The sequence below is a fragment of the Cotesia glomerata genome, linkage group LG4, assembly GCF_020080835.1.
Source record: "Cotesia glomerata isolate CgM1 linkage group LG4, MPM_Cglom_v2.3, whole genome shotgun sequence".
Lineage (NCBI taxonomy): Eukaryota > Metazoa > Arthropoda > Insecta > Hymenoptera > Braconidae > Cotesia > Cotesia glomerata.
Genome location: NC_058161.1, coordinates 601,344 through 626,651, shown reverse-complemented (window position 1 = coordinate 626,651; position 25,308 = coordinate 601,344). Strand labels below are relative to the sequence as shown.

At 29.4% G+C, this 25,308-nt stretch overlaps 5 protein-coding genes and 1 long non-coding RNA gene across 6 annotated transcripts; 2 read left to right on the top strand and 4 right to left on the bottom strand.

Annotated features, from left to right (window-relative positions):
• Positions 1-206: 206 nt before the first annotated feature.
• LOC123262779 (serine protease filzig-like) lies at positions 207-2,649 on the bottom strand. The gene is made up of 4 exons (XM_044725193.1): positions 2,626-2,649; positions 2,224-2,487; positions 1,066-2,089; positions 207-750 (listed from the first exon to the last, which is right to left on the bottom strand). The coding sequence occupies exons 1-4, from the start codon at positions 2,647-2,649 to the stop codon at positions 314-316; spliced, it is 1,749 nt and encodes a 582-aa protein (XP_044581128.1). The 3' UTR covers positions 207-313.
• Positions 2,650-5,636: 2,987 nt separating this feature from the next.
• Positions 5,637-8,204, top strand: LOC123263161 (zinc finger protein 512B-like). Its single transcript, XM_044725708.1, has 3 exons — positions 5,637-6,330; positions 7,568-7,741; positions 7,812-8,204. Exons 1-3 carry the CDS (start codon positions 6,316-6,318, stop codon positions 8,154-8,156), a joined length of 534 nt encoding a protein of 177 aa, XP_044581643.1. The 5' UTR covers positions 5,637-6,315; the 3' UTR covers positions 8,157-8,204.
• A 212-nt stretch (positions 8,205-8,416) lies between these two features.
• On the bottom strand, positions 8,417-10,032 carry LOC123263163. Its single transcript, XM_044725710.1, has 3 exons — positions 9,997-10,032; positions 9,597-9,812; positions 8,417-8,645 (listed from the first exon to the last, which is right to left on the bottom strand). Exons 1-3 carry the CDS (start codon positions 10,003-10,005, stop codon positions 8,469-8,471), a joined length of 402 nt encoding a protein of 133 aa, XP_044581645.1. The 5' UTR covers positions 10,006-10,032; the 3' UTR covers positions 8,417-8,468.
• A 1,941-nt stretch (positions 10,033-11,973) lies between these two features.
• Positions 11,974-13,821, bottom strand: LOC123263159 (uncharacterized protein DDB_G0272724-like). The gene is made up of 4 exons (XM_044725707.1): positions 13,746-13,821; positions 13,441-13,677; positions 12,436-12,585; positions 11,974-12,351 (listed from the first exon to the last, which is right to left on the bottom strand). The coding sequence occupies exons 1-4, from the start codon at positions 13,755-13,757 to the stop codon at positions 12,217-12,219; spliced, it is 534 nt and encodes a 177-aa protein (XP_044581642.1). The 5' UTR covers positions 13,758-13,821; the 3' UTR covers positions 11,974-12,216.
• Positions 12,595-13,582, top strand: LOC123263166. Its single transcript, XR_006509110.1, has 2 exons — positions 12,595-12,689; positions 13,375-13,582. It is a non-coding gene; the product is annotated as an uncharacterized LOC123263166 (long non-coding RNA).
• A 7,472-nt stretch (positions 13,822-21,293) lies between the features above and the next one.
• Positions 21,294-24,542, bottom strand: LOC123263156 (delta-like protein 4). The gene is made up of 6 exons (XM_044725702.1): positions 24,363-24,542; positions 24,171-24,274; positions 23,917-24,073; positions 22,465-22,718; positions 22,108-22,384; positions 21,294-21,679 (listed from the first exon to the last, which is right to left on the bottom strand). Exons 1-6 carry the CDS (start codon positions 24,503-24,505, stop codon positions 21,319-21,321), a joined length of 1,296 nt encoding a protein of 431 aa, XP_044581637.1. The 5' UTR covers positions 24,506-24,542; the 3' UTR covers positions 21,294-21,318.
• Positions 24,543-25,308: the final 766 nt, after the last annotated feature.

The following is a 25,308-nucleotide window of genomic DNA, read 5'->3' as shown; positions in this document are numbered from 1 at the left end:
TTTTTTTATAGGACTAATTTGTCGATATCTAAATTTAAATCTAAATCAACAATTCAAAGACAAATATTTACATTTTATCGTTATTATTATTGTAATTACATAATTATCAATAATAATAATAATAATAATAATAATAATAATAATTTTATTTACGTAAAAAATTAATACAATATATTATTGTTAAAATAACATTTTCTTCACGGTATCGTACACTAGCTTAAGCTTAATTAAATTAAGCGTCAATTATCGTAAACATAAGTCTATTAATTTGGATTATTTAAGTTTTGTTTTATCAAAAACAATATCCAAGATTTTAGTATACGTAGCCTCCGTTGTCGTCGACCTGTTGAGTTGGCTCACTCTCCTTTTCTCTGGCAGCTTCTGGCTGCTGGTCCACGTATCCAGAAATAGCGTCATTGACGTTGCTGATAGCGTCTTGGAAGATTTGGGATGGGTCACTCAATTGGGTAAAGTCAGGGGTCGATGAGAACTGGGGAAAAGCACCTGAGACTCCCAGATTTTGAAAACTATCTGAGAATCCTTGCGAGAAAGGATTTTCTCCCAGGAATCCTTGCGCGAAGTCTGTAGGATTTGATGCCGGAAATCCTTGCAGGAAGTCAGGAATTGGTCCCGCGAATTCCGGAATTTTAGAAGGAATCAAAGCGAATAAACCAGAAGGTTCAGGAGATAGCTTGTTGATGTCCTCTTTTTTTTCATCGTGGACCGCGTATGAGGCGACTGCTTTTGGCTCTGAAAGTTAAAATATTCCAATTTAATAATTTATAATCATAATCATCGAGCGTCTAGAAAAATATTTTTTTCACGTATCAAAATCCTTCATTAAAAAGTTGATGTGACGTTTTCATTGTTGTCGCTTGTCGTTGCTATGGTGATCACTTTGGCAACGGTTACCATAGCAACGGTTACTATGGCAACGGTTACCATGGCAACGGTAAAATATTAATAAGTAAAATTTGTAAAAATATTGATTAATGAAATCGTCGATAATAAACATTTTGACGGAAGCGCGTTCGATTTTCTAGTTAATTAAAAAATTGAAGTTACCTGGAGCCAAGTATTGGTTGGTGGGTTGTGGGTGGTAGGTCTGGACCGGAGCTTTCTTCTCTTCAACCACTGGAGTCAAGTATGCATTGTTGGGTCGAGTTGGTTGAGCTGGTTGAGCTGGTGCTGGTTCTGGGTGGTAGTGGTAACCATTGTTGGTTGGTTTAGGGGGCTGTGGTTGTGGTTGGTAGCTTGGCACAGTAGTTGTAGGTTTCTTCTCAATTGGGTTCAAGTAGGTGTTGCCTGGCTTAGCGACTGGTACTAGAGCTGGTTGAGAAGGTGCTGATGGTGCTGGGTGGTAGTGGTTACCATTGTTGGTGTTGGTGGGGTGAGCTGGTCTTGTAACTGGTGTTAGAGCTGGTCTTGCAACTGGTACTGGAGCTAGAGCTGGTTGTGGATAGTTGTAACCCTGGTTGGGGTTGGTGGGTTGAGGAGCTGGTTGAGCAGTTGGTGGTGGGTGGTAGTGGTAACCATTGTTGTTGTTGTTGTTGTTGTTGTTCGGGGTAGATACTGGAGCGGTTTGAGCTGGCTGTGCCGTTGGTTGAGCTGGTTGGTAGTGGTAACCATTGTTACCGGACTGAGGGTGGCTGTGAACTGGATGAGATTGAGTGGGAGTCTTGACATGCTGAGGCTGGTAGTTGATCTTAACCGGCTGTGATCGGAAAATCTGAACAGAGTAATCTTGAGGTTGAGGAGCGCGATTCTGGTCGATCTCCACGGGCTTGTTCTGCACGGGAGTTCCGTAAGAGGTCACTGGAGTCTTGACTGGTTCTGGGGCTGCTCTCACGGCAGGAGGACCGTAGCTTTTTGCTGGAGTGTAGCGGATTTCCTGTTGCTGTTGTTCAACGTCGTGATGGGGCTGTTGATAGTGCTGTTGGTGTTGCTGTTGCTGTTGGTATTGCTGTTGGTGTTGTTGTTGGTTTTGATATTTGTTGTAATAGTAAAAATAGTGAGATGAGACATCGTTCTGCGGTGGAACTGGTACTCCGTAATTGGTGGAGGGAATTTCGGGTTTGAAACTATTTACCTGAAAATTTTAGTTAATAATTATATTAAAAAATTTTTTTTTGTTTGATTTTATTAATTTTATTTATTTATTTATTAATTTATTTATTTATTGATTTATTTATTTATTTATTTATTATTTAAAAAAAAACTAACCTGAATAGTGGGAAGTTCAAATGTCGGAGCAGGCTCGACTGTGTTTCCCGGTTGAAATCCAGGTGGACCATAGCCCTGAGCAGGAGAGTTGACTGTACCAGCGTAGTTACCAACAGTCTTGTCTACCTGAACATTGGTGTTATCATGGTGTTCATGGTGATGATGATGGTGGTAATCAGTGCCGTAGCGCGAGTCTCCGGGAAGAATATCTCTTCTTGGGCGATTCGCTGACGGCAAACTTACCACCGACGCTACCAAGCAAGCCTAGAAGAAGAAATAAAATTAATTAATTAATTAATTAATTACACTCCCGATAAAATAATATCACTTGAAACTTTTCACTTTATTACTGGTAAGTATTTAATTTTTTTAAATTATAATTTAATTACTATCCTCACTCACCACCGAGAGTACAAGGAACTTCATGTTGCTTGTACGGAGTTCCGTGAAGAGTTGAGTGTCGATGGAAGAAGATTTCGAGTTTTTATACATCGCTCGAGTCCCTCCCATAACATTTCGTAATTTTTGGAGATGGCATTGGTAGAACTAGATATTAAACAGCTTCTTTAATTCTTTTTAGCTCCCCTCTCTTATTTCTGACCACCAGAATTTATTTCGATAACTACGCTTAATTTTAATTAACTGTTATTCATAATCACGTCAAATTTGTCGAGCTTTTGTCATTTCTTCGAACTGTCAGCAGGTAATTAATATTTATTAATTATTTCTTCTTCGTAAATTTATAATTTTTTAAGCAGAAATTTCTGACTCTTATTTTTTGCATATTTAAGGGCAATTTTAATCTGAAATAGCGGAAAAAAAAAATTTAGTACTAAAGCTAAGCCGAAGGTGAAAGGGCGTAAAAGTACCAGTATACCGGATACCTTGGAATAAATAATTCAATAAAGAATCAATGTCACAATTGAACTTTCTAAGGTATTCTTTATGTTAATTAATCTAAAAATCCGGGTATATCACAAAGGTCTTCACATTTGTGAAATATGTTTATTTACATAGAATCTAAAAAAAAAAAAAAAAATATCTAAACACTTTCGATTTTATATTAAAAATTTATGTACTCCGGAATTATTTATCGGTTTCCTAATTCTCAATACATAAAATGTCTTTTGATGCCCATCGTCACTTACATCTCTTAAAAAAAAAATTAAAGTCTCTTAAAAAAAAATTACCCAATAGTCCGGTGTACTATTCAGCGTTAGAATTATTATTATTATTATAAACAAGCTAATATAAATGACTCGGATGATTAATTGAAATTGCAAATAGACGTCAGACAGTGTCAAAAATGTTAAATTTGAAGATTGCTAAATCGCGTCTAAGAAACCGGATATTTACTTCTTAATTTATTTGCCACGGGTTAAACCATCTTAGCAAAATAGCTAACAATTAATTATTATTTATACACTGAATATTGAACGGTGTTGTTAATAAAAAATTATTTTATGATAAGTTAGGAGTGCTGTGCATTAATTTAAGTCACTCAAGTACTGGTTTATATTTCTTCTCAGGATACAGAGCTATTATAATGTAACGTATTGATATTTTAATAATAAGTAGAGACAGACGAAATAATAAATTAAGGATTACGCTGTCTCTCACGGTGACGATCAAGGATAAAATAACTAAATATGTACATATTGATGGTAATTTTTTCGATTATTGAATTACTCGTGAATTGACCTCGGGAAGAAATATAAAACGTCGTGAATACATTTTTAATAGCAATAAAAAACATACTGTCTATTATAAATATTTAAAAATAAATTAACCAATATTATGTATAATGTATGATGTATGCGTTCCATAAATGGACTTATTAGGTAACTGCTCATCTGTATCACTAATTAATTTTTAATTCAATTTGCAGATTATTTTATTTAACGCCGAACAAGAGGATGCTGCAATTATTTTTTAAGAATAAAAGACAGGATCTTTATTTCAGAGCTAAACGGTGAAGGTAAGAGCTCCTTTTTTTTTTTTTATTAATTAATTATTTGTAATCTTCTTCCGAATTATTTTTCATCGGCCTTGATGCGCTCCATTTTTGCGCTATTATTTATTTCGTTATTTTACTGATCGGCGCTAAACGTCCGAAAAATTCGAGAACGAGGAAATAATCAATAATTCGGTTCTCATATATCATATACGGATGATTGACCGGGGGATTAAAATAGAATAGTTTCACTTCGATGTTCCGGTGTTTGACAAACCTTTCACCGTTCTCTTACAATCTTTTGTCATCTTATTTTAGCAATTGGCTATTATATATAATCTCGGCTTCCGTAAAATTTTGTCCCTATATCCGTAAAGTTTAATAATTTATTTTTTTTATTTTGAGTAATTATTTACAAGTTGAGTCCACTTTAATTTTTATTTTTATTTTTTTGAACGAAATTTTTTTTGAAAATTTTGATATTATAAAAAAAAAACATGACATTAAATTGAGCTGTCATTTTACAATTTTTTTAATTTTCTTTAATAAATTATGGCAAAAAAAAAATTATTAAAAAAATGGACTTGTAAAAATTTCAATAAATTAAAAATGCAATTTTTTAAAAATAATTTTTTTGTTAAAAAAAATTAAAAAATTGTCAAGTGACTGCTAACTTTAACGTCAAAAAAAAAAAAAAAAAAATACATAAAAAAATGAACAATTAAAAAAAAAAAAGGTTAATTATCACAATTTTAACAAATTTTCAGAAAAATTTATAAATTTTTTAGAAAATTGTGATTTTTCTTTAATTATTCATTTTTTTATGTACTTTTCAAAAAAAAAAGCATATAAAAAACATCAAAAAAAGATAAAATAGAAATTTTATCGAAAAACATGAGAACCAACATTTTTTCCAACTTTTGAAGGCAAAAAAGCTTTATTTTTTTCTTTCACGATATTTTCTATCATAAATGCGCCGTAAAAACAAGTAGAATAAAAAAAAATTAAAAAATGTTAATTTTTCATCTAGATATGACCAAAAATAGAGTGGACCCTATTAAATAATAATGTAAATAATTATTTTGTTCCAGTGAATAAATTTAAAAAACTTTTTAAATTTTAAATATATTTTTTTAAGATTATCGTATTTGATAAATTATTAATTAAGTCTGTAAATATAATTTAGGTATTTTTTTAGAAAGTTTCTACTCCTCACTTATGACAAAATGAATTTTTTAATTAAAAAGTTCTAATACTAGAGACATTATCTTTGAAATTCGTAATTAGTTATATTTTTTTTTTTAATAAGATTGAAAAAATTAAACTTTATTAAAAATAAGGTAATTTTATAATCAATAAAATTGATTAATTATTTATTTAAAGCTCTCAGCATTTCACAATTTGTAATTTACAAAGTTATAGATCGGAAGACTTTAAGTGTTTTATACATAATTGATTTCGCTTAGCCTTATTACGAATTACTCAAGAAGTTTATTATTATAGAATCAATTAGATCGCGAAAATATCTCATTTATATTTATAAATTCTCAAATTTATTCTTCTATTAAAAAAAAAAAAATAAAATTCATTTCCTATAAATCCATAAAAGGTATAATTAGCAAACCCAATAGAATTTTCGACTCCTCTTTATAATACCATAAACTAAAAGCGCTTTCAATACTCCCACTTGAATTGAAGGTCGACTTTCAAAATTTATTCTGTTGATTCTTAAATTTTCTTCTTTAAAGATAAATGATTTAAAACTTTTCAATTTAGCGAAGAATGTTTTTATGAAAGAAGAAAATGAAGTTTAATATCCAGGTGATTTATAATAACATTATTATATTACTATCTATTATTATAAGAATTACAATCGCTGGATGATTAGGTTGGATGTAAGTGATCAAATATCCAACGCGGAACTAGTTAGTTTGAATTTTTTTTTTTATTTGATAAATGAATCTAATACCCGTGATAGCCTATAGTGAGTGTAAGAAGAAAGATGAAAGTGTTTTGATCGTGAACGTCTGAAATAGAGTTGCGGTATATAAACCGCCTACAGTTCTTTCGTCATTTCAGTATCATTTTAATCAGAGCAGTGACATTGATCTTGTTTTTATATTTATTAATTATTCACAATGATTTTATTTATTGTAAGTATTTATTTTATTTTATTTAATAATAATAACTAGCAACCTAGCACTATGTGACTTCCGTGACTTGTGAGCTATAAATAAATGAAATTTTGCTTTATTAAATAGTGACTATGGTTAAATTGCGCTGTACTTTCTTAAATATTGACGTTTTTAAAGATATAAGCTCATCCCCATGTTACACTCATCAAGAGCTTTCACTTGAGTACCCACATGTATTTTTGATATATTTTTCATATATACATATATATAACATATATTTTGAAGATATAAGCTCATCCCGATGTTATACTCATCAAGAGCTTTTATTTGAGTACCCACATGCATTTTTGATATATTTTTCATATATACATATATGTAATATATATAAATATATAAAATATATGAAAAATTGATGTGGGTACTCGAATGAAAGGTCTTGATAAGTGTAACATCGGGATGAGCTTATATCATTAAAAATGTCAATAGTTTACAAAATACAAGGTAATTTCTTAATTATTGACATTTTTTAAGATATAAACTCATTTTGATGTTACACTCATCAAGAGCTTTCATTTGAGTACCCACATGCATTTTTGATATATTTTTCATATATACATATATGTAATATATATAAATATATAAAATATATGAAAAATTGATGTGGGTACTTAAATGAAAGGTCTTGATGAGTGTAACATCGGGATGAGCTTATATCATTAATAATGTTAATAGTTCACGAAATACAAGGTCATTTCTTAATTATTAACATTTTTTAAGACATTAACTCATTTTGATGTTACACTCATCGAGATCTTTCATTTAGGTGCCTACATCAATTTTTTATATATTTTATATATTTATATATTTTATAAATACCATTTATATAAAATATATAAAAAATGCCATGTGGGTACTCAAATGAAAGGTCTCGATGAGTGCAACATCGGGATCAGCTTATATCTTTAAAAATATCAATAGTTCACGAGATACAAGGTCATTTATTTATTATGTAGCTAGAGCATTTTGGAATACAACCTAAATTTATTAGATTTTTATAAAATTATGTAAAAAATTTTATTAATATTATTTTGAGAAAAATATTGAAAATATGAAAAAATGATAAAATGCCTTCTTTGTAGAAAATAAAAAAGATCTCTATCAATTTTTGATATCTTTAATCTATAAGACAGAATATTGATTTAAATAAAAAGTAAAAAAAAAATTATTGTTTTTATAAAACTAAAAAATATTCAAGATATTAAGCCTGATCAGCGTCTCAGCATGTCACACGTGGTACGGGAGCGAAGATTATCAATTTCCACGCCCACGTTTAATTTCCCAGTCATTTGACATAAAAGACGTCCCAACGAAGGTTATCAAAATAACCAAAACGATCGCCGTCCGGGTCCCGGTGCCGTATCCAGTAAAAGTGAGTTATTAATTATCACCACTAAATTTCATCAACAACAAACTAAAAATTTTTACTGCTATCCTTACAGGTCCCGTATCATGTTCCAGTCCCGGTGCCAGTAAATCATCCGATACCGGTCCCCGTTCCACAGATTGTTAAAGTTCCCGAGCACATACCCTACGAGGTATCGAAGCATGTACCGGTGGAACTTAAACAGCAGGTGCCCTTCTTTATTTCCAAGCCCGTGCCGATACCTCATCCGGTTCCCGTGCCGCATCCCGTAAAGATAGATCGACCCGTTCCGTATCCAGTTCCTTATGAAAATTACCAACAACACCTCCAAGATCAGCACTACCAGGTTCATGAGAATCAGCAGTCTGAAGAGAGCCAGCACAATTTTGTTCATCATGATCATGATGATCAAGATCACTAGATTTAGTTTTGTGATTTTAAATTGTTAATTATGTGTACGGAAAAATTATAAGACATTTTTTTAGTAAATTAAATTTCCAATAAAAAAAATCCTTTTAAATTTTTCCGTATCTAATTTTGGAGCCAAAATTAATATTTAAATTAAAAAAAATATTTAAAAATTACTAAGTCATAAAAATTGCGACATAAATAAATAAATAAAGAAAGATAAATAATTGAAACTTGAATTTTTTATTACTTATATAATATAACATACAGTGCTCGGAGTATTTCAATACCCACTTAATCAAACCCGGATGATTAACTGGCAGTATTAGTCAATGATAATCGGCTGTGCGATTCCATAAGAGTAGTGTTGGCCGTACGGCTGATGAAAGGTCGCATCAGGTACTTTAACAGCTAGCGGTATCTGGTGAAACGTTGGAGCTACTGGGACGGATTTAACTACTCCAAGGTTGTGCGGATGGTAGACAAAAACTTTCGCCTGTAACTAAGGGCGTTAATAATTAGAAAATTACAATTATATTACTATTGATACTATTTTTAATATGAACTAGCAACTTTGCAGTCACTATGTGACTGCCGTGACTTGTGAAGTATAGATAAATAAAATTTTGCTTTATTAAATAATGATTTTTTTTAAATTGTACTGTACTTTCTTAAATTATGACGTTTTTAAAGATATAAGCACATCCTGATGTTAAACTTTTGAAGAGCTTTCATTTGAGTACCCACATGCATTTTTGATATATTTTTCATATATACATATATATAATATTTATAAATATATGAAAAATGAAAAATTGATGTGGGTACTCAAATGAAAGGTCTTGATGAGTGTAACATCTGGATGAGCTTATATCATTAAAAATGTCAATAGTTCACAAGATACAAAGTCATTTTTTAATTATTGACATTTTTTAAAATATAAACTCATTCCGATGTTACACTCATCAAGAGCTTTCATTTGAGTACCTACATGCATTTTTGATATATTTTTGATATATTTTTGATATATACATATATATAAAATATATAAAATATATAAATATATGAAAAATTGATGTGGGTACTTAAATGAAAGCTCTTGATGAGTGTAACATCGGGATGAGCTTATATCATTAAAAATGTCAATAGTTCACAAGATACAAAGTCATTTTTCAATTATTGACATTTCTTAAGATATAAACTCATTTTGATGTTACGCTCATCGAGACCTTTCATTTAAATTCCCACATGGCATTTTTTATGTATTCTATATATATGATATTTGTAAAATATATAAATATATAAAATATATGGAAAATTGATGTGGGTACTCAAATGAAAGGTCTTGATGAGTGTAACATCGGGATGAGCTTATATCTTTAAAAACGTCAATAGTTTTGCTTATTTTCTTAATAATATAGATTAGCTAAAGATTTTTCAATAAAATTCTTACTGGAACTTGGTAATGTTTTTGGATGGTCACTGAGCTGTGTGAAGTCGGTAATGGAGCAACATACTCTTTTTGCGAGTAGATATAATCCGGAGTGTGAGCGTATCCGTACCCCAGATCAATGAGTCCTCTTTTATCCTTTTTGGAGTCTATTTCTCCTTTTTTTATTGCTGCGCCAAGCGCAAGTGACAAAACAGCCATCAAAATAATTATTATTACCTAAAAAATATAAATTATATTAATTTTATTAATTTTTAGTACAATTATTAATAAATTTGCTGACAAAAAAATTATTTTTAATTAAAAAAATTATTAAAATTTTTCTGCATGATTTAAATTTTTCAAAATAATTTTTTTACTTAATAAAATAAATTTTTAATGAGTGCAATTGAATAAAACTCACCTTAGCCATGTCGAGGAGTTTTTTAGAAACTGTGAAGACTTTTTAAAATCGATAGCTTTTATATAAAACGGCCCTTAATATAAAACCAGCTCAATTTACTATTGAGTGGGATCGATGACGGAGGACGCTAATAATTTCCACGAATTGTTGCGCAACTTTAATAGTCCCCATAAAAATACTAACGTTACATCCCACGTCACAGCGCTTCACCCTGGGACTTATCTGTTAGAGTTCCTGATTTGCTCTGGTCGCTTCTATGGGAATTGACGTTTGTTTTTACAAATACCAAACAAAACACCTGCCTGAGAAATGAAAGTACTTTGGGATTTATCGTTTCCGGCCTTCGGAGTCGGATAATATATATAATATAACGTTTAGCCATAACGAGCATATTTCGAGAGGCTTAACATCTTTGTATGTACTAAGTACTATTAACTATTACTATGTTTATCTAAGTACACAATCCGATTATAACTTCGTTAATTGGGTATGTTTTTACCACATGTGATTCGTAGTCCATTATAAATGCTAATGTATCTCATTCATTTTATCTCTTTATTTTATGACCGTTCTCGGGCTTATTCATTTGAATCTTTATTTTGTACATTTACTTACTCAAGCTTTATTTATTCATTTATTTTTATTATGATAATTATTGTTTTTATTTTTTGGAAATACTTTTAGTGTTTTTTCATAATTTTTTACTCCTCAATTATTATTATTACTATTCCAAAAAATAAGTAGAATTTTGCTTTATTAAATAATGACTTTTGTTAAATTGCACTGTACTTTCTTAAATAATGACATTTTTAAAGATATAAGCTCATCCCGATGTTACACTCATCAAGAGCTTTCATTTGAGTACCCACATGCATTTTTTATATATTTTTCATACATACATATATGTAATATATATAAATATATAAAATATACGAAAAATTGATGTGGGTACTCAAATGAAAGGTCTCGATGAGTGTAACATCGGGATGAGCTTATATCTTTAAAAATGTCAATAGTTCACAAGATACAAGGTCATTTCTTAATTATTGACATTTTTTAAAATATAAACTCATTTTGATGTTACACTCATCGAGACCTTTCATTTGCGTACCCACATGGCATTTTTTATATAATTTATATATATATATATATATATATATATGATATTTTTAAAATATATCAATATATAAAATATATGAAAAATTGATGTGGGTACTCAAATGAAAGGTCTCGATGAGTATAATCTCAGGATGAGCTTATATTTTAAAAAATGTCAATAGTTCAAAAGATACAAGGTCATTTCTTAATTATTGACATTTTTTAAGATACAAACTCATTTTGATGTTACACTCATTGATACCTTTCATTTGAGTACCCACATGGAATTTTTTATATATTTTACATATAGAATATTTGTAAAATATATAAATATATAAAATATATGAAAAATTGATGTGGGTACTCAAATGAAAGGTATCAATGAGTGTAACATCAAAATGAGTTTATATCTTTAAAAATGTCAATAGTTCACAAGATACAAGGACATTTCTTAATTATGTATCTAGATATAGAGCATTTTTGAATGCAGCCTAAATACTTATCATCATAAATAGACAATTGGTGAGAATGATATGAAAATTATTATTATTATTATTATTATTTTGTAAAATTTATGTCAAAGATCTAAGATAAAATAAAATAACATAGCGCGCCCTTTTGTCGCATACATAAATAATAAAAAAATGAAACTAGATACATGTAAGTACATTTAGAATTTACATTGTATGTATATGCAATTGAGTGACGAAACAGTACATTCGTTTTCCCACGATTAATAAGTAAAGTTAAAGTCTATCCCGGTAAATAGAGAACCCACAAAGCTAAAGCTTTCGCAATCCATTCAGAGTTACAATATACTTTATTTATTTATTTATTTATTTAATAATCCTTAGTGATGGGAGCAATAAAAGCGTATAATTTTATTAAGAAAACATTAATAAATTTATTGATCAATTTGCTATTGTATTACACTGCGAGCTCAAAGCTAGTGTCTTGCATTTTCACAATATTAATAATGAATGATGCTTTCATTTCGATGATTTGGTGTCAGATATTATTTATCATTAATAATTAATAATTATCATTACAATTAATATTTATTTGAAAAATACTGTAGGAATGAATTGAGATTTAAGTTTGTTGATTTTTATGCATCATGGTTTAGTAAAGGTGTCCGTAACCGTGCTCGAAACCGTGTCCGTAGTCGTGTCCGTGTCCGTGGACGTAAACTGGGACCTTTTCTTTGATGTAAACTGGGTGTGGGACGGCTACTGGTACTGGATGGGGTTCAGGTACCTATTTTCGACAATTAATTTAATTATAATCATTAATCACAGTTTAAATTGATAATTATAAAAAATAAATAATAAATATAATTACCTTTACGGGGTAGGGCGCAGGTACTGGAACCTTAACTGGTACTGGGTAGGGTCTGTCGACTGGGACATGAACCGTCTTGGTCTTGATCACTGGGTACGGCTGGGGAACTGGAACCTTAACTGGTACTGGGTAAGGTCGGTCTACTGGGACCTGAAAAATAGTTTAATAAAATTTTACAATTTAATCCTAAAAGTACAAATTGTCAGCAAGTAAATCAGACCTTTTTTATTTAGAATTAAATTTCCTAAAAAAAAGTCTAGCAATTTCCCCATAACTCCAATATTTAACCCACAATTTGACCTCAAATTTTCTAGAAATAATTTTTCCTAAAATTCAAATCGTCCAATTTTCCACTTTCTTCCTTTAACTTCAAATTGTGAGCAAATAATCAGACACAGAATAAAGAAAAATAGAAAAATTACATTATATAATATATAGTGGCGCTCCGTGATGAAAACTGTAAAAATTAAAGTTTGAGATTGTAATTATTACAGATTTTGTAAGAATTACATTATAGATTGTAATATTAACAGTGTACATTGAAATCTCTGAAAATTAATATTTTAAGCTTGAATTTAGAAAAATGTTATTTCGAACTGTAATTTTTCTAGTTTTGATAACGATGGGACACTTATTACTATTTATATTGTAATTTTTCGATTTTTATTTTTTCCGTAAAGCTACGAAATTTTCAATAAGACTTTTTTTTGTACACAAAAAAAAAATGTTCTTGAATCAAGTATAGAATTTTGAAGAACTTAATATTCTCGATTTGAGTAGAAAAATTCTTGATTTAAGGAAATTTTTCTTGATTTAAGTAAATTTTACTTGATTCAAGACAATTACTCTCTTCAAAATTATATTCTTGGTTCAAGAATTTTTCTCTTGACTCAAGTTAATTTTTTTTTCAGTCTAGGAGATTAAATTTCCTAAAAAAAGTCTTTTACAATTTTTCCGAATCTGCAATATTAAACCCACAATTAAAAAAGTTCCAAAAATTCTTACCTTGACGGGGTAGGGACGGTCCACATGAACTGGGTATGGTTTTGGAACCGGGTATGGAACTGGAACAGCTTTGACATGTACGGTGTGATGTTCATGGTGTCCCAAATCGTGTCCGTAGTATCCGTGGTCTAAACCGTGACCGTAGTCGCCGTAGCCGTAGCCGAGGCCAAAAAGACCGCGCTTTTTGGGGGCCTTCTCTTCTTCTGCGACGACCGCAGCGACGAGCATCAAGAAAATCTAAAAAAGAATTAAGAAAATTACAAACTCGATAAATTAATAGAGTAATTGTTCGCAAAGAGACCTACCAAGACCTTCATGTCGACCAAGCACTATTTACTAGTTCAGTTAAGTCTGTTCTGAGGATATTCGCTGAAACAACCCTTTATATAGGGAATTCACTTTCATTTGGCCATACCACCCCCCTCGGGCCCCGGGAGTCCAAGTTCCTTCTATTCTGACGCCACACCTACTTACCTTACACGCATTTACCTAATACACATACCACCAGCGATTCGCGATTCGCGATCTGTTGCTCTACCTTTATCTTTACTTTGTATTCTTGTATAATAATGCATAATACATTTATATATACTTTATACGCTCACATATGTACCGTCAAGCGACAGTCGAGTCGTTGTATAACTCATGAACTTATAATGATCGTTTCTCTGTATGTAAATCCGTCGCGATACGTTTCTGTTGGGAATAGTTTATATTCTTCGCTTTTTATACTTATTTATTTAGAGTACTTAATTCATTCTGAAGCCATTCTTTGTGTTAATTAATCACCTACCAAAGGAATTTTCGATTTATCATTTTATTACTCTAACTTTCTTTCAATATTTAATGCAATAGCTAATTTTATTTTAATTTTGTATGCTAGTTAACTTTTAAAACTTTATGACTGATTTCTATCAGTCATAAATTTGTTACTGAAATCGCAAATATTTGTTGAGAAATAGTTTGTTGAATATTTCTGATTTTTTTTTTTTTTTATTTTTACGGTCTTGAATTTTTGGAATATTTTCAAATTTATGCAAAATTTTTTCTTGGTTAAACATTTTTTAAGTTTACTTTTTTTAAAATTTTAATTTTTAGAAATAGTTATTAATATTTAATAATTATTAATTAACATTTATTTAGACTCTTGAATAAAAAAGTGTGTGCAAAAATTTAGAAAATTTTCATAATCTCAAAATTTGACTAGATAAAAAAATTTTAATAATTTAATATTTTAATAAAATTAATAAAAATTTTTAAAAGCCAATTTTTCCATCGAATTATATGTCAAATTGGCTTTATTAAAAAATATTTGTTTTAATACAATTAATTAACTATTTAAAAAGAGGTATAAATATCCTTTTACTGATAATCAAGTATTTATTACTCTTGAAAAAATTAATTATTGAAAGGTTATGCTTAATAAATTAAAAAATAATTTCTGAATAAATTAAGACACCTTCATCAATCTAATTAGATTTTTTTTTATTAAAACGTGTCTACCTTCAATATTATTATCATAAAGAATATAAATATTCTAACCAAAGAACCAGACTAGGGTGCGCCCTAATATAACACTAATGCGGATCTGTTCTCACGAATCCGCGGGTCAAGTTAGGATTTAATCTCCGATATAAATAAATAAATACAATTGAATCGAATACATGCGTGATCTGTTCTAAGCTTCAATTTATTCTCACGATTCAGAAAAGACCCGAGTAATTAACAGTAAAATCGTCAAATAATATTTATGATGAACGGACGTGAATAATAAAATTTGAATGCGGAATGCGGAATAATTCAGGATGCGCTGCATGTTTTGCGGAAATTTTGATTATAAATCGGTAGATGGTAATTCAGCCCTTGGAAAAAATTTCGAGGGTTTCAGCAATAAACACGCATGAGAATGAACATTAACCGGTCTCATTATTACGCAAGTGAAAGAACCGAGTGAAAGAGAACAGAGACGCAAGATCGAATGTAATTGTTGTAAATATAGATGCATTGGTGCAAGTATAGCTATAACTAAAGACACTTGAGAATCCTGAAGTGATGTGAAACCGCTGAAAGATTATCCTGGGGACCGGCAAAGGTATATTGATACTATTATATAGACTTTGTCGGGTTAGTTAGCTGAATATTTTATAATTAGATGGATCTCAGCCTGAGATAAATAAAATAGCTACACAGGAAATCATTTTGTCGGAGTTTGTTGGGAATATATTGCACCAAGGAAAATGGTGGATTTTATTAGAAATAATTGCTCAGGTGGTTAATAATTATTAATCTGGACCTCTCGGCACCTCTCGCAGGATTTCCGATTGCAAAAGTTAATTTTATTGAGAATTGTTATTTTTATACTCAATTTGTAGTTTTTTTTTTTCAATATTAACAATTATTAATCAATATTTATTAAATAATTTAGGTTTAAAAATTATTTGTTAAGAATTAATATTTTTTATTTAATATTAAAACATTTTTTTGTTTAATAAAAATAAAAATTATTAAATTTTCTTTAGAATTTTTTATTTTTATTTAAAATATATTCTTTTTTTCTATTGATATATTTATTAATATTAATTAATAGTTAAAAAATATTAATTAATAATTATTAACAATTATTCATTAACAGTTATTAATTAATAATTAAAAAATATTTTTTAACTTTAAAAAATTTTTAATTATTGTTCTTAATTTAATTAAATTTTTTTTTCAACATTATTTACACTTTATTAAAGACAAAAAATTCTTAAAAATAATCTTGCTCCAAATTTTGTCGCTTCGATTAATTTAATTTTTTATCCGCATAAATATAATTCAATAAATAAATTAATTAGCATTTAATAAATATTAATCAAATAATGTGACATAAAAAAATTATTTATTAACAGTAAAAAAAAAAAATAAATCTCATTAATTTAAATATTAAAAAAAAAAGAAGAAAGAATTTTTTTTTTTTTTTTAGTAAAAAAAAAATGATAAGTTAGTCGGAAAATTTACGAAAGGGTAATAAAAACTCGATGTACGATAAACAAAGAATGAGTACGCGAGAAACCGTTAATCCGAACAATAGCAAGGTTGTTAACAATTGAGCGGCCGTGACCGAGACTTGCGATAGGTCATAGACTTGCATTACTTTGTAGTTGGTCTTGTAATTATCATATTAGCTGATATGAGTTTATATTGCGGGTGGCAGTGAAAAAATTCACCCTGTCTAACGGCTTCAAGTCTGAGACAGAGACCTTGAGATATTTTTTAAAAATCGGCTGTTATGTAATTTACTTATAAAATATAAAAGTAGTTTTTAATGATAATGATAACTTGATAACGGGTTGAGAGTAGACGGACGGGAATTAATGAATCGGCTTTACTGGTGAGTGACTGACAATTAGCATAAATCATTACCGGGAGATAAGAGGCATTAACTTGTTTAGCGGCATTTATAATCGGTGTAATTTAATAATTTAATATTTAGAATTAGAGAAGACGCGAAATTTTTCAATAGAAAATAAAAGGATTAGAAAATGAAGCTGATAATAAAATTCAGATTTATATATTGTCGGACTATAAAGCCTGGTTACTTAATAGCACCGCATTAATGCGTCGAGTGCGTGTTTAACAGCCGTCTGACGTAATAACACACCGTGGTAGTATTATATTATATTATATTATAGTTTGCTGAAAGTATAAATATATTACGAGGATAAATAATAGCGATGTTGCCCGAGAATCTGTGTCGTTTCGCTCTACATCCTACGGTCAATTAGATATTCAGATTTGAGATCCTTAATCAAGGGAAAGGGAGGTTGTACCCTCTTGTACCAGGTGATGCCACCGTTTGTCTTTGTTTTTGTTTAGGAGTCATGGATATTTAACACTACGACTTCTGATCGAGTCTTTATGCTCTAATAATTGTATAACAAACGTCGTCGATGCTATTCTCAGGTACTTTACTTGTGTGCTTTTTATTGCTGTTATTAGTCCGTTTAATTGTCCGGATAAGTTGGTAATGGTAATAAAATTGTGAGGTACAGACGATTAATTAATATTGTATAATTGTTGGGAAATTATTTTTAGAAAAAAAATTATAATAGCAAAAGTATGACGTTAATTATTATTACTTTTTTTGAAAATTTTAATTTTTTTATTTTTTTATTTAAAAAAAAATATTTTTATCTTGTTTTTTGTTTTTATTAAAAAGAAATTCCTTCTCAATTTTTTATGTTTATTTTAATCTATATTATTGAAAAAATAAGAAAAATTTTGTGGCCAGTGTATTTATATGATAAAATGGGTTTTTATAATTTTTATAATTAAGAAATGACCTTGTATCTTGTGAATTATTGATATTTTTAAAGATATAAGCTCATCTCCGTGTTACATCCATCGAGAGCTTTCATTTGAGTACCCACATCAATTTTTCATATATTTCATATATTTATATATATGTATATATGAAAAATATATGAAAATGTATGTGGGTACTCAAACGATAGCTCTTGATAAGTGTAACATCGAGATGAGCTTGTATTTTTAATAATGTCAATATTTAAGAAAGTACAGTGCAATTTAATAAAAACAATTAAGAAATTACTTTGTATCTTGTGAACTATTGACATTTTTAAAGATATAAGCTCACCCTGACACTACTCTCACCGAGACCTTTCATTTGAGTACCCACATCAATTTTTCATATATTTTATATATTTATACATATTATATATATATGTATATATGAAAAATATATAAAAAATGTCATGTGGGTATTCAAATGAAAGCTCTTGATGAGTGTAACATCGGGATGAGCTTATATCTTCGAAATATATATTATATATATGTATATATGAAAAATATATGAAAAATTGATGTGGGTACTCAAATGAAAGCTCTTGATGAGTGTAACATCAAGATGAGCTTATATTTTTAAGAACATTAATATTTAAGAAAATACAGTGCAATTTAACAAAAATCTTCATTTAATGAACCAAAATTTTATTTATTTATAGTTGCTGTTAATTAATTAATAAATAACGAAAAATTTTTCTAATTATTATTTTAAAAACTATTAAAATTAAATTCTACAAGCAAAATTCTAAATCCAAAACAACATGAATTATTAATCTAAAAGTCAAAACCGGACTATGACTAATTCGCCTGAGAGCTGGGCATGCAAAGTCACGAGTGAATTTTTAGTCTATTAAAATTAATACAGAAAATAATTGGGATTTTAATAGTTGCGGTTCAACCGATCCTTTTTATACCAATTAAATACCGCAGATACACGATACAAATAAAAAGTATGCAATATATAATACAATAATAATAATAATAATAATGTAAGCTGGGACCTTACTACTTGTAACTTATAAGACAAGAGACTCGGGATATATCCTAGTTACAAACAAAAAATGGGCAAGTAACGCTCGAATGAACACGAGTCACTACACTGCACATGCATGCGGTTTAAGCAGAGTCAGTCCAGAGTCTCTGACTCCTATTTCATTGCTGGGCTGTTACTGTTAAGTACTATGACTATTAACCATTACCTGGCCCACGTAACTGCTCCATTACGTAACACGGCGATCCTTATCCAAACATAATTTGTCTTATCATATTTTGCGCCGGCAAAACTTTAGACTCGGCCGTTTGTCAACTTTTATTACCCCTGGATCCTCGAATTGTTTAATTAAAATTATTTTAAATGTCAATCTTGCTGTTGGGAAATCAGAGGACCTATTTATTAGTAATGTAAGCGCAAGGCTAAAAAATATTGCGTCTTTTTTTAATCGTATCATCAGTGACCGCGATTTATAAATTTTAAATTGGAGGAAAAGAATTTTATTTGGAATTATTTAGTCGTCAGTCACCGTGATATTTATGATTTTTATTACAAAACGTGATTGTAGTCCGGCGTAATCTGGAGTGACACACCCACGTGTTGAACATTGTACTGACAGCGGTATTATCAGTTTTATTCTATCGGGTTGCTCCAATACTTCCTCTTCCTATTCCACCTAAATTGGCTCCGGGTTGAGCTCTTACTTTTATTTATTACCTTTTTTTTATTATTATTATCTAGTATTTAATAATAAGTTATTACAAACCCAATTTTTATGGGTAATTAATTCAGATAATTATATCAATTTTAAATCTATTTTTAATTATTATTATTATTGTTATCAATTTAAAAATTTTAATAATATATAATAATAATAACCATCTTGAGTTAAAAATTTATTGTTATTATTATGTGACTGCCGTGATTTGTGAACTTAAATAAAAAAAATTTGCTTTATTGAATAATGACTTTTGTTAAATTGCACTGTATTTTCTTAATTATTGATGTTTTTAAAGATATAAGCTCATCCTGATGTTAAACTCATCAAGAGCTTTCATTTAAGTACTCACATGTATTTTTGATATATTTTTCATATATACATATATACAATATATATAAACATATAAAATATACGAAAAATTGATGTGGGTACTCAAATGAAAGGTCTTGATGAGTGTAACATCGGGATGAGCTTATATTTTTGAAAATCTCAATAGTTCACAAGATATTTGTTAAAATGTCCTGTTACTTCCTTAACTATTGATGTTTTTGAAGATATAAGCTCATCCCGATGTTACACTCATCGAGATCTTTTATTTGAGTACCCACATGAATTTTTCATATATTTTATATATTTATATATATTATATAAAAAATATATCAAAAATGTACGTGGTTTGATTTGTCTACAGCGGTCATGGCATGCTCGACTGAGAAGGTATTAAATTCTGGTAAATCTTCCCCAATTTCTGGAAGACTAATTTTTAATAAACAACAGTAGATGTTGTCAACAGCAGATAAAGGAAGAAACGAGTTCTTTTATTTTTATAATTTCTAATACGATTTTCTTTACTATCCAAGTCGAATTTAAATACCCTCGTTGATTTTTACTATTACTATCAGAAGTGATTAAATATGTGATAAAAGACGGGACAATTGCTCTTTTTCCCTACTCTACTGAAATTTTTAAAATTTGCCAGGTACTCCGAGTATTAATATTATTTGGAGTTTTATTAGTAACTGAACTTCTGAACTGAATAGTAACTAATTTATTTAAAATTAAGTAGAGCGATGGAACTATCAACTGAAATTACACACGAGGTAAATATAATTAAAAAATTACCTTTTATTTATTTGTAGGATTTTTAATAGTTATGTAGTTCTGTAGAGTTGTTGAATTGTTTGTCTATTTTTAATTAATAATGATTGTACTAATATTTCATCAATTTTTTTATTATTAAGTCGTTCGTTCCCCGAAGTTATCGCCTCCGATAATTGAAAAGACTACTACTATTTTTCAAGAATGTTTATCTAAAACCAGTCCAATCAAATTAAATTTGGACAGTCCAAGGAATATGCAGCATTTTAAAGATTGATTACGTTTAAAAAATATATGTAATACATCTCATAGAAAGAACGGAAATAAAATCTAAGTATTCATAAACCGAATGCTCAGAAATGTAGAACACATTGAAAAAATAAGTAGACTACATACAGAAATATATAAATATATATATATATATCTATTATATTTATATATATATATATATATATATATATATATATATATATATATATATAAATATATATATATATATCTATTATATTTATATTTATACTTATAAACTTATATCGATGAAAATGATATTATTTTAACTGAAAAAAAATGATAAAAAAAAATAAATCAAAATCGTTTTCTAAATTCACATATAATCTGCGATTTATTTATACCTAAGTACAAAAATAATAAATAATAACAATAAATAATAATAATTAATTATTATAAAATAAAATAAATAAATTGTTTGTTGAAATAACTATTAAGCTTCATTATCAATATCGCTGTCGATAATTGAATCATCATCGAGTTCAATAGGCCATTTACCAGCAGTCGCTGCCGGTTCGACGGTCGAAGGATCTGTGACCATTATTGGACCAAGCGGCTCAATAGTGGTCCCTTGGACTTTCTCAGTGACCTCGTCATCCCAGTGTCCTTGGTGGGAATTCACCATAGACACTGTGGTTTGATTTTTGGAGGCAGTCGTTGAAAGTTCGGGTGGAATTTCTGTAGAATTCATCGGCATCGTTGCCGTTTCGGGAATCGGGGGCATTAGATCGGCCGCTGGTTCCACGGTTTGAATTTGGCACTTTCGGCCAGTGAATCCTATTGGGCAGATGCATCTAAAATTGAAAATTAATTTTATTAATTAGTATTTTAAAAAATTATTGATGCAATCTTTTTTTTAACTATCAAAATTTTATTAATTAAAATTTTTTTTTTCTTTTTAAACACAAATAAACATTTTTTATTTTTTATTCAATATAAAAAAAGTGAAAGATTTACTCCGAAATTTTTTTTTAAATAAAATTTTTCTAAAGTAAATTTTAATTAATTAAAAATCATTGACATTTTTTTATCCCTGGATATAAAAAAAATAAATTATTAATAAAACTAAAATGAATTTTTGCAATATAAATTGTAAATTATAGTATTAAAATAAAAATATCCTAAATTAATTATTAAAATAACAATTTAACAATTTTAAATAATATTTTTTATCCATTAATTATTATTAAAATTAATTTTTTAATTAAAAAAAAATAATTACCTAAAATTACCATCTTCCTTGGTCATACTAACGCAAGTCGCATTATTCTGACAAATATCAGGATGATCATCGCAGAACGTAAGTTTCTCATCACAAAGGTCTCCAGTCCACCCTGGCTGGCACCTGCACTCCCAAGGTCTCTTGCAGCCGCCATTAACACACCCAGGGTAGGGAACGCACTCAGTGCAGTTCTGTCCAGTCCACCCGACGCGACATCTGCAGGTCCCGGGCCTGCGACATCCTCCATTTTCTCTGCTGCATCCCGGAGCGCAGATCGCTGGAAAAATTCATTTTTCCTCAAAATTCCGGCAATAAATAAATAAAAATGACTTTTTATTAATAAAATGATAAACTTACGGGTCTGGCAAACGATTCCGGTCCAGCCGGGCTTGCAACGACACTCGAGAGGTCCTTGGCAGGTTCCGTGGACGCAACCTGGCAAAACTGAGCATTGCTTGCACTTGTGGCCCTGCCATCCGAGCCTGCATCTGCATTCTCCGGGCTTCTCGCAGTATCCTTGGCTAGGATGACAATCTGCGTCGCAGATCGGCTCCGAGCAGAATAATCCTTTCCAGCCTGGGTCACAAGCGCATTCGAAGCTTACGTTGCACCTGCATTTAAATAATTTTTTATTAAAAAAATTGAACTTTAGAAAATTTTTTATAACTATTTTTTTATTTCTAATTCAATTGATAAAATATTAATTAATGTCGGCTAAATTTGCTATCGCATCTGGATCAATCACTTCAAATTCTAACTTATTACAAAGAAAGTAAAGCGACTTGACGCATTAATGATTAATAACAGTCGAGTTTGCGTTATTTTAAGAGGTAAACGTTGATGGTTCCGTTAGGTAGCAAAACGTCATCCTGTCATATGTGTGTGTGCCCGAGTAATGGAATACAGTACCGACAGTAAGAGAAACTGAGGTTGATCACCTCTGGTTAAGGTCAATGCCGCACATATCACACACTGGGTTTAAGTTTAATAGTTTTAATGCTCCGACAGAGATCTATCTTGTGGATTTAATCTCCTGTTATTGATATTAAATTATTAATTATTCTATAAAGAGTGACACGTCTGACAGTGCCTAAATTTTATTTTTTTTAATTAATTTATGCGAAATTCGGGATTAAATTTCATACGAATTTTTTTATATTGAAAGAGCTTAGATTTTTTATATTAATAGTCTAAAAAATTTGCCGGTGATTTATAATTGATTGAATTATTTATTTATTTTATTAAATTCCATTTTTTTTAAATTAATTATTTTTTTAGAAATTTATTAAAATTGTCGTGTGAAAATTAATTTTAGTAATTAATTTTATTTATAATTAAACGTAGCAATAATAATTTCTTATTTTACACTTTCTACATCATAATTTATCAAAAAAACTTTACAATAATATTTATAAAAAATTTATTTCAATATATTAAAAATTAAAAAATTTAAACTTTAAAAAAAATTATTTCAATAATAATTGTATAATAATATTTGTTCATATTAAATAAATATTATATTTATTTATATTGTTTAAATATTATATATAATAATACTAAAGTTAGCTGACATTTTCAATTTTTTAATTATTTTTTATTTATTAAATAAAAATTAAAAAATATTTTTCAAAAATTGCACTGATAGTTTTTCAAGTTTTTTACAAGTGAAATTTTTTATTTTCTTCTTTTTGTAATAATTTTTCAATAAAAAAATTTCTGAAAGTTTTTAGATGTCGGCTAACTTAATTTTCATTATATTTATTTATATTAAATAAATATTATAATAAAAAAAAAAAAAAAAATACTTACCTACCGTGCTGGCAACCCGGAAGAGCGACACACTTGTCGCATAATTCTCCATAGAAGCCCAGCTTGCATCGACACTCTCCAGGTCTTCGGCAGTAGCCCTGAAGCGGATCGCAGCCCTTTCGACAGAGCGGAACATCGCATAGGTCCCCGGTCCATCCTTAGCCATCAGATAATTATAGTACCTCGAGTAAAATCGACCCGCGAGTAGAGCCCGAACATAATAAAAATAATAAAAGGTAGAAATAATTTTTTACCTGGAAGACATTTAACTTCACCCGCTTCATCGCAGACGTAATGGGAACCAGGATGCTGGGCAGCCGGGATCTCGCAGGCCTGCTTCTTCCATTTGGGAACGTATCTATTGATCACCAAGTGCAAGTTGTCCAGAATATTAATATCTTTTTGAAGCAAGGATTTGTTAATATTACTGAATTGTGGAAGCTCACCTGGGACCGGCAGCGAATCCGCTGGGCAGAGCACCGAGTCCTGCAGTGGCCACCAGGAAAATTCCCGGGGAAGAGTAGCCAGGTGCGACCACCAAATTAGAACCACCGAACAAAGGCAATAGACACAAGAGGACAAGTATCATCTTCACTCGACTCCTTGCTCAAGACTGAAGCTAAGAGTCCACGGCCACGGATAACGGGACCGCATCGAGGTCAAGGCACACTTACGTTCCTTCCTTATGCACTCTGTCATATATATTTATGTATTTATATATCTAAGTGTATAATTGACTGCTAACAAGCCTTTATGACACTCGTGTATCATATTTTGTTTGTTCTTTCGCTCCCAGCTCATTTAAATGCGAATGGTGCCTCTTTATGCTCTAGTTTTGCGAAAGGAGCTTAATTAAGCAATTAGAAGGATTGATAGATTGTTTATTTATCCTGAAGCTGATTGGCCAAATGGCAAATTAGGGATATATTATGCAAGAAATATTAAAAAACTTAAATTTATAACTTTGGATACGAATTTTTAAGGCATTTAGGAAGAAAATATTAATATAGAATAAAAATTAAATTAGTCGACATCTAAAAAATTTTATGATTTTTTTTTTTTTTTTATTAAAGAATTATATTACAAAAAAATAAAAAAAAATTTTTTTCACCTGTTAAAAACTTCAAAAACTATAAGTGCAATTTTTTAAAAATATTTTTTAGTTATAATTTAATAAACTAAGTAAAATAAAAAAATTAAAAATCTCGGCTAACTTTATTATTATTAATATAGATTATTTAATATATTATTAGAAAGGTAAAAAATAATGAATGTAGAAAATTAATTATTAATAATTAGTTTTTACTGTTTTGATATTAAAAAAATGTTTTTGTGAAACTTTTAAAAAATTAAGGGGAGTAGTAAAAATAAAGTGTTAGTATTTTCCGTCGG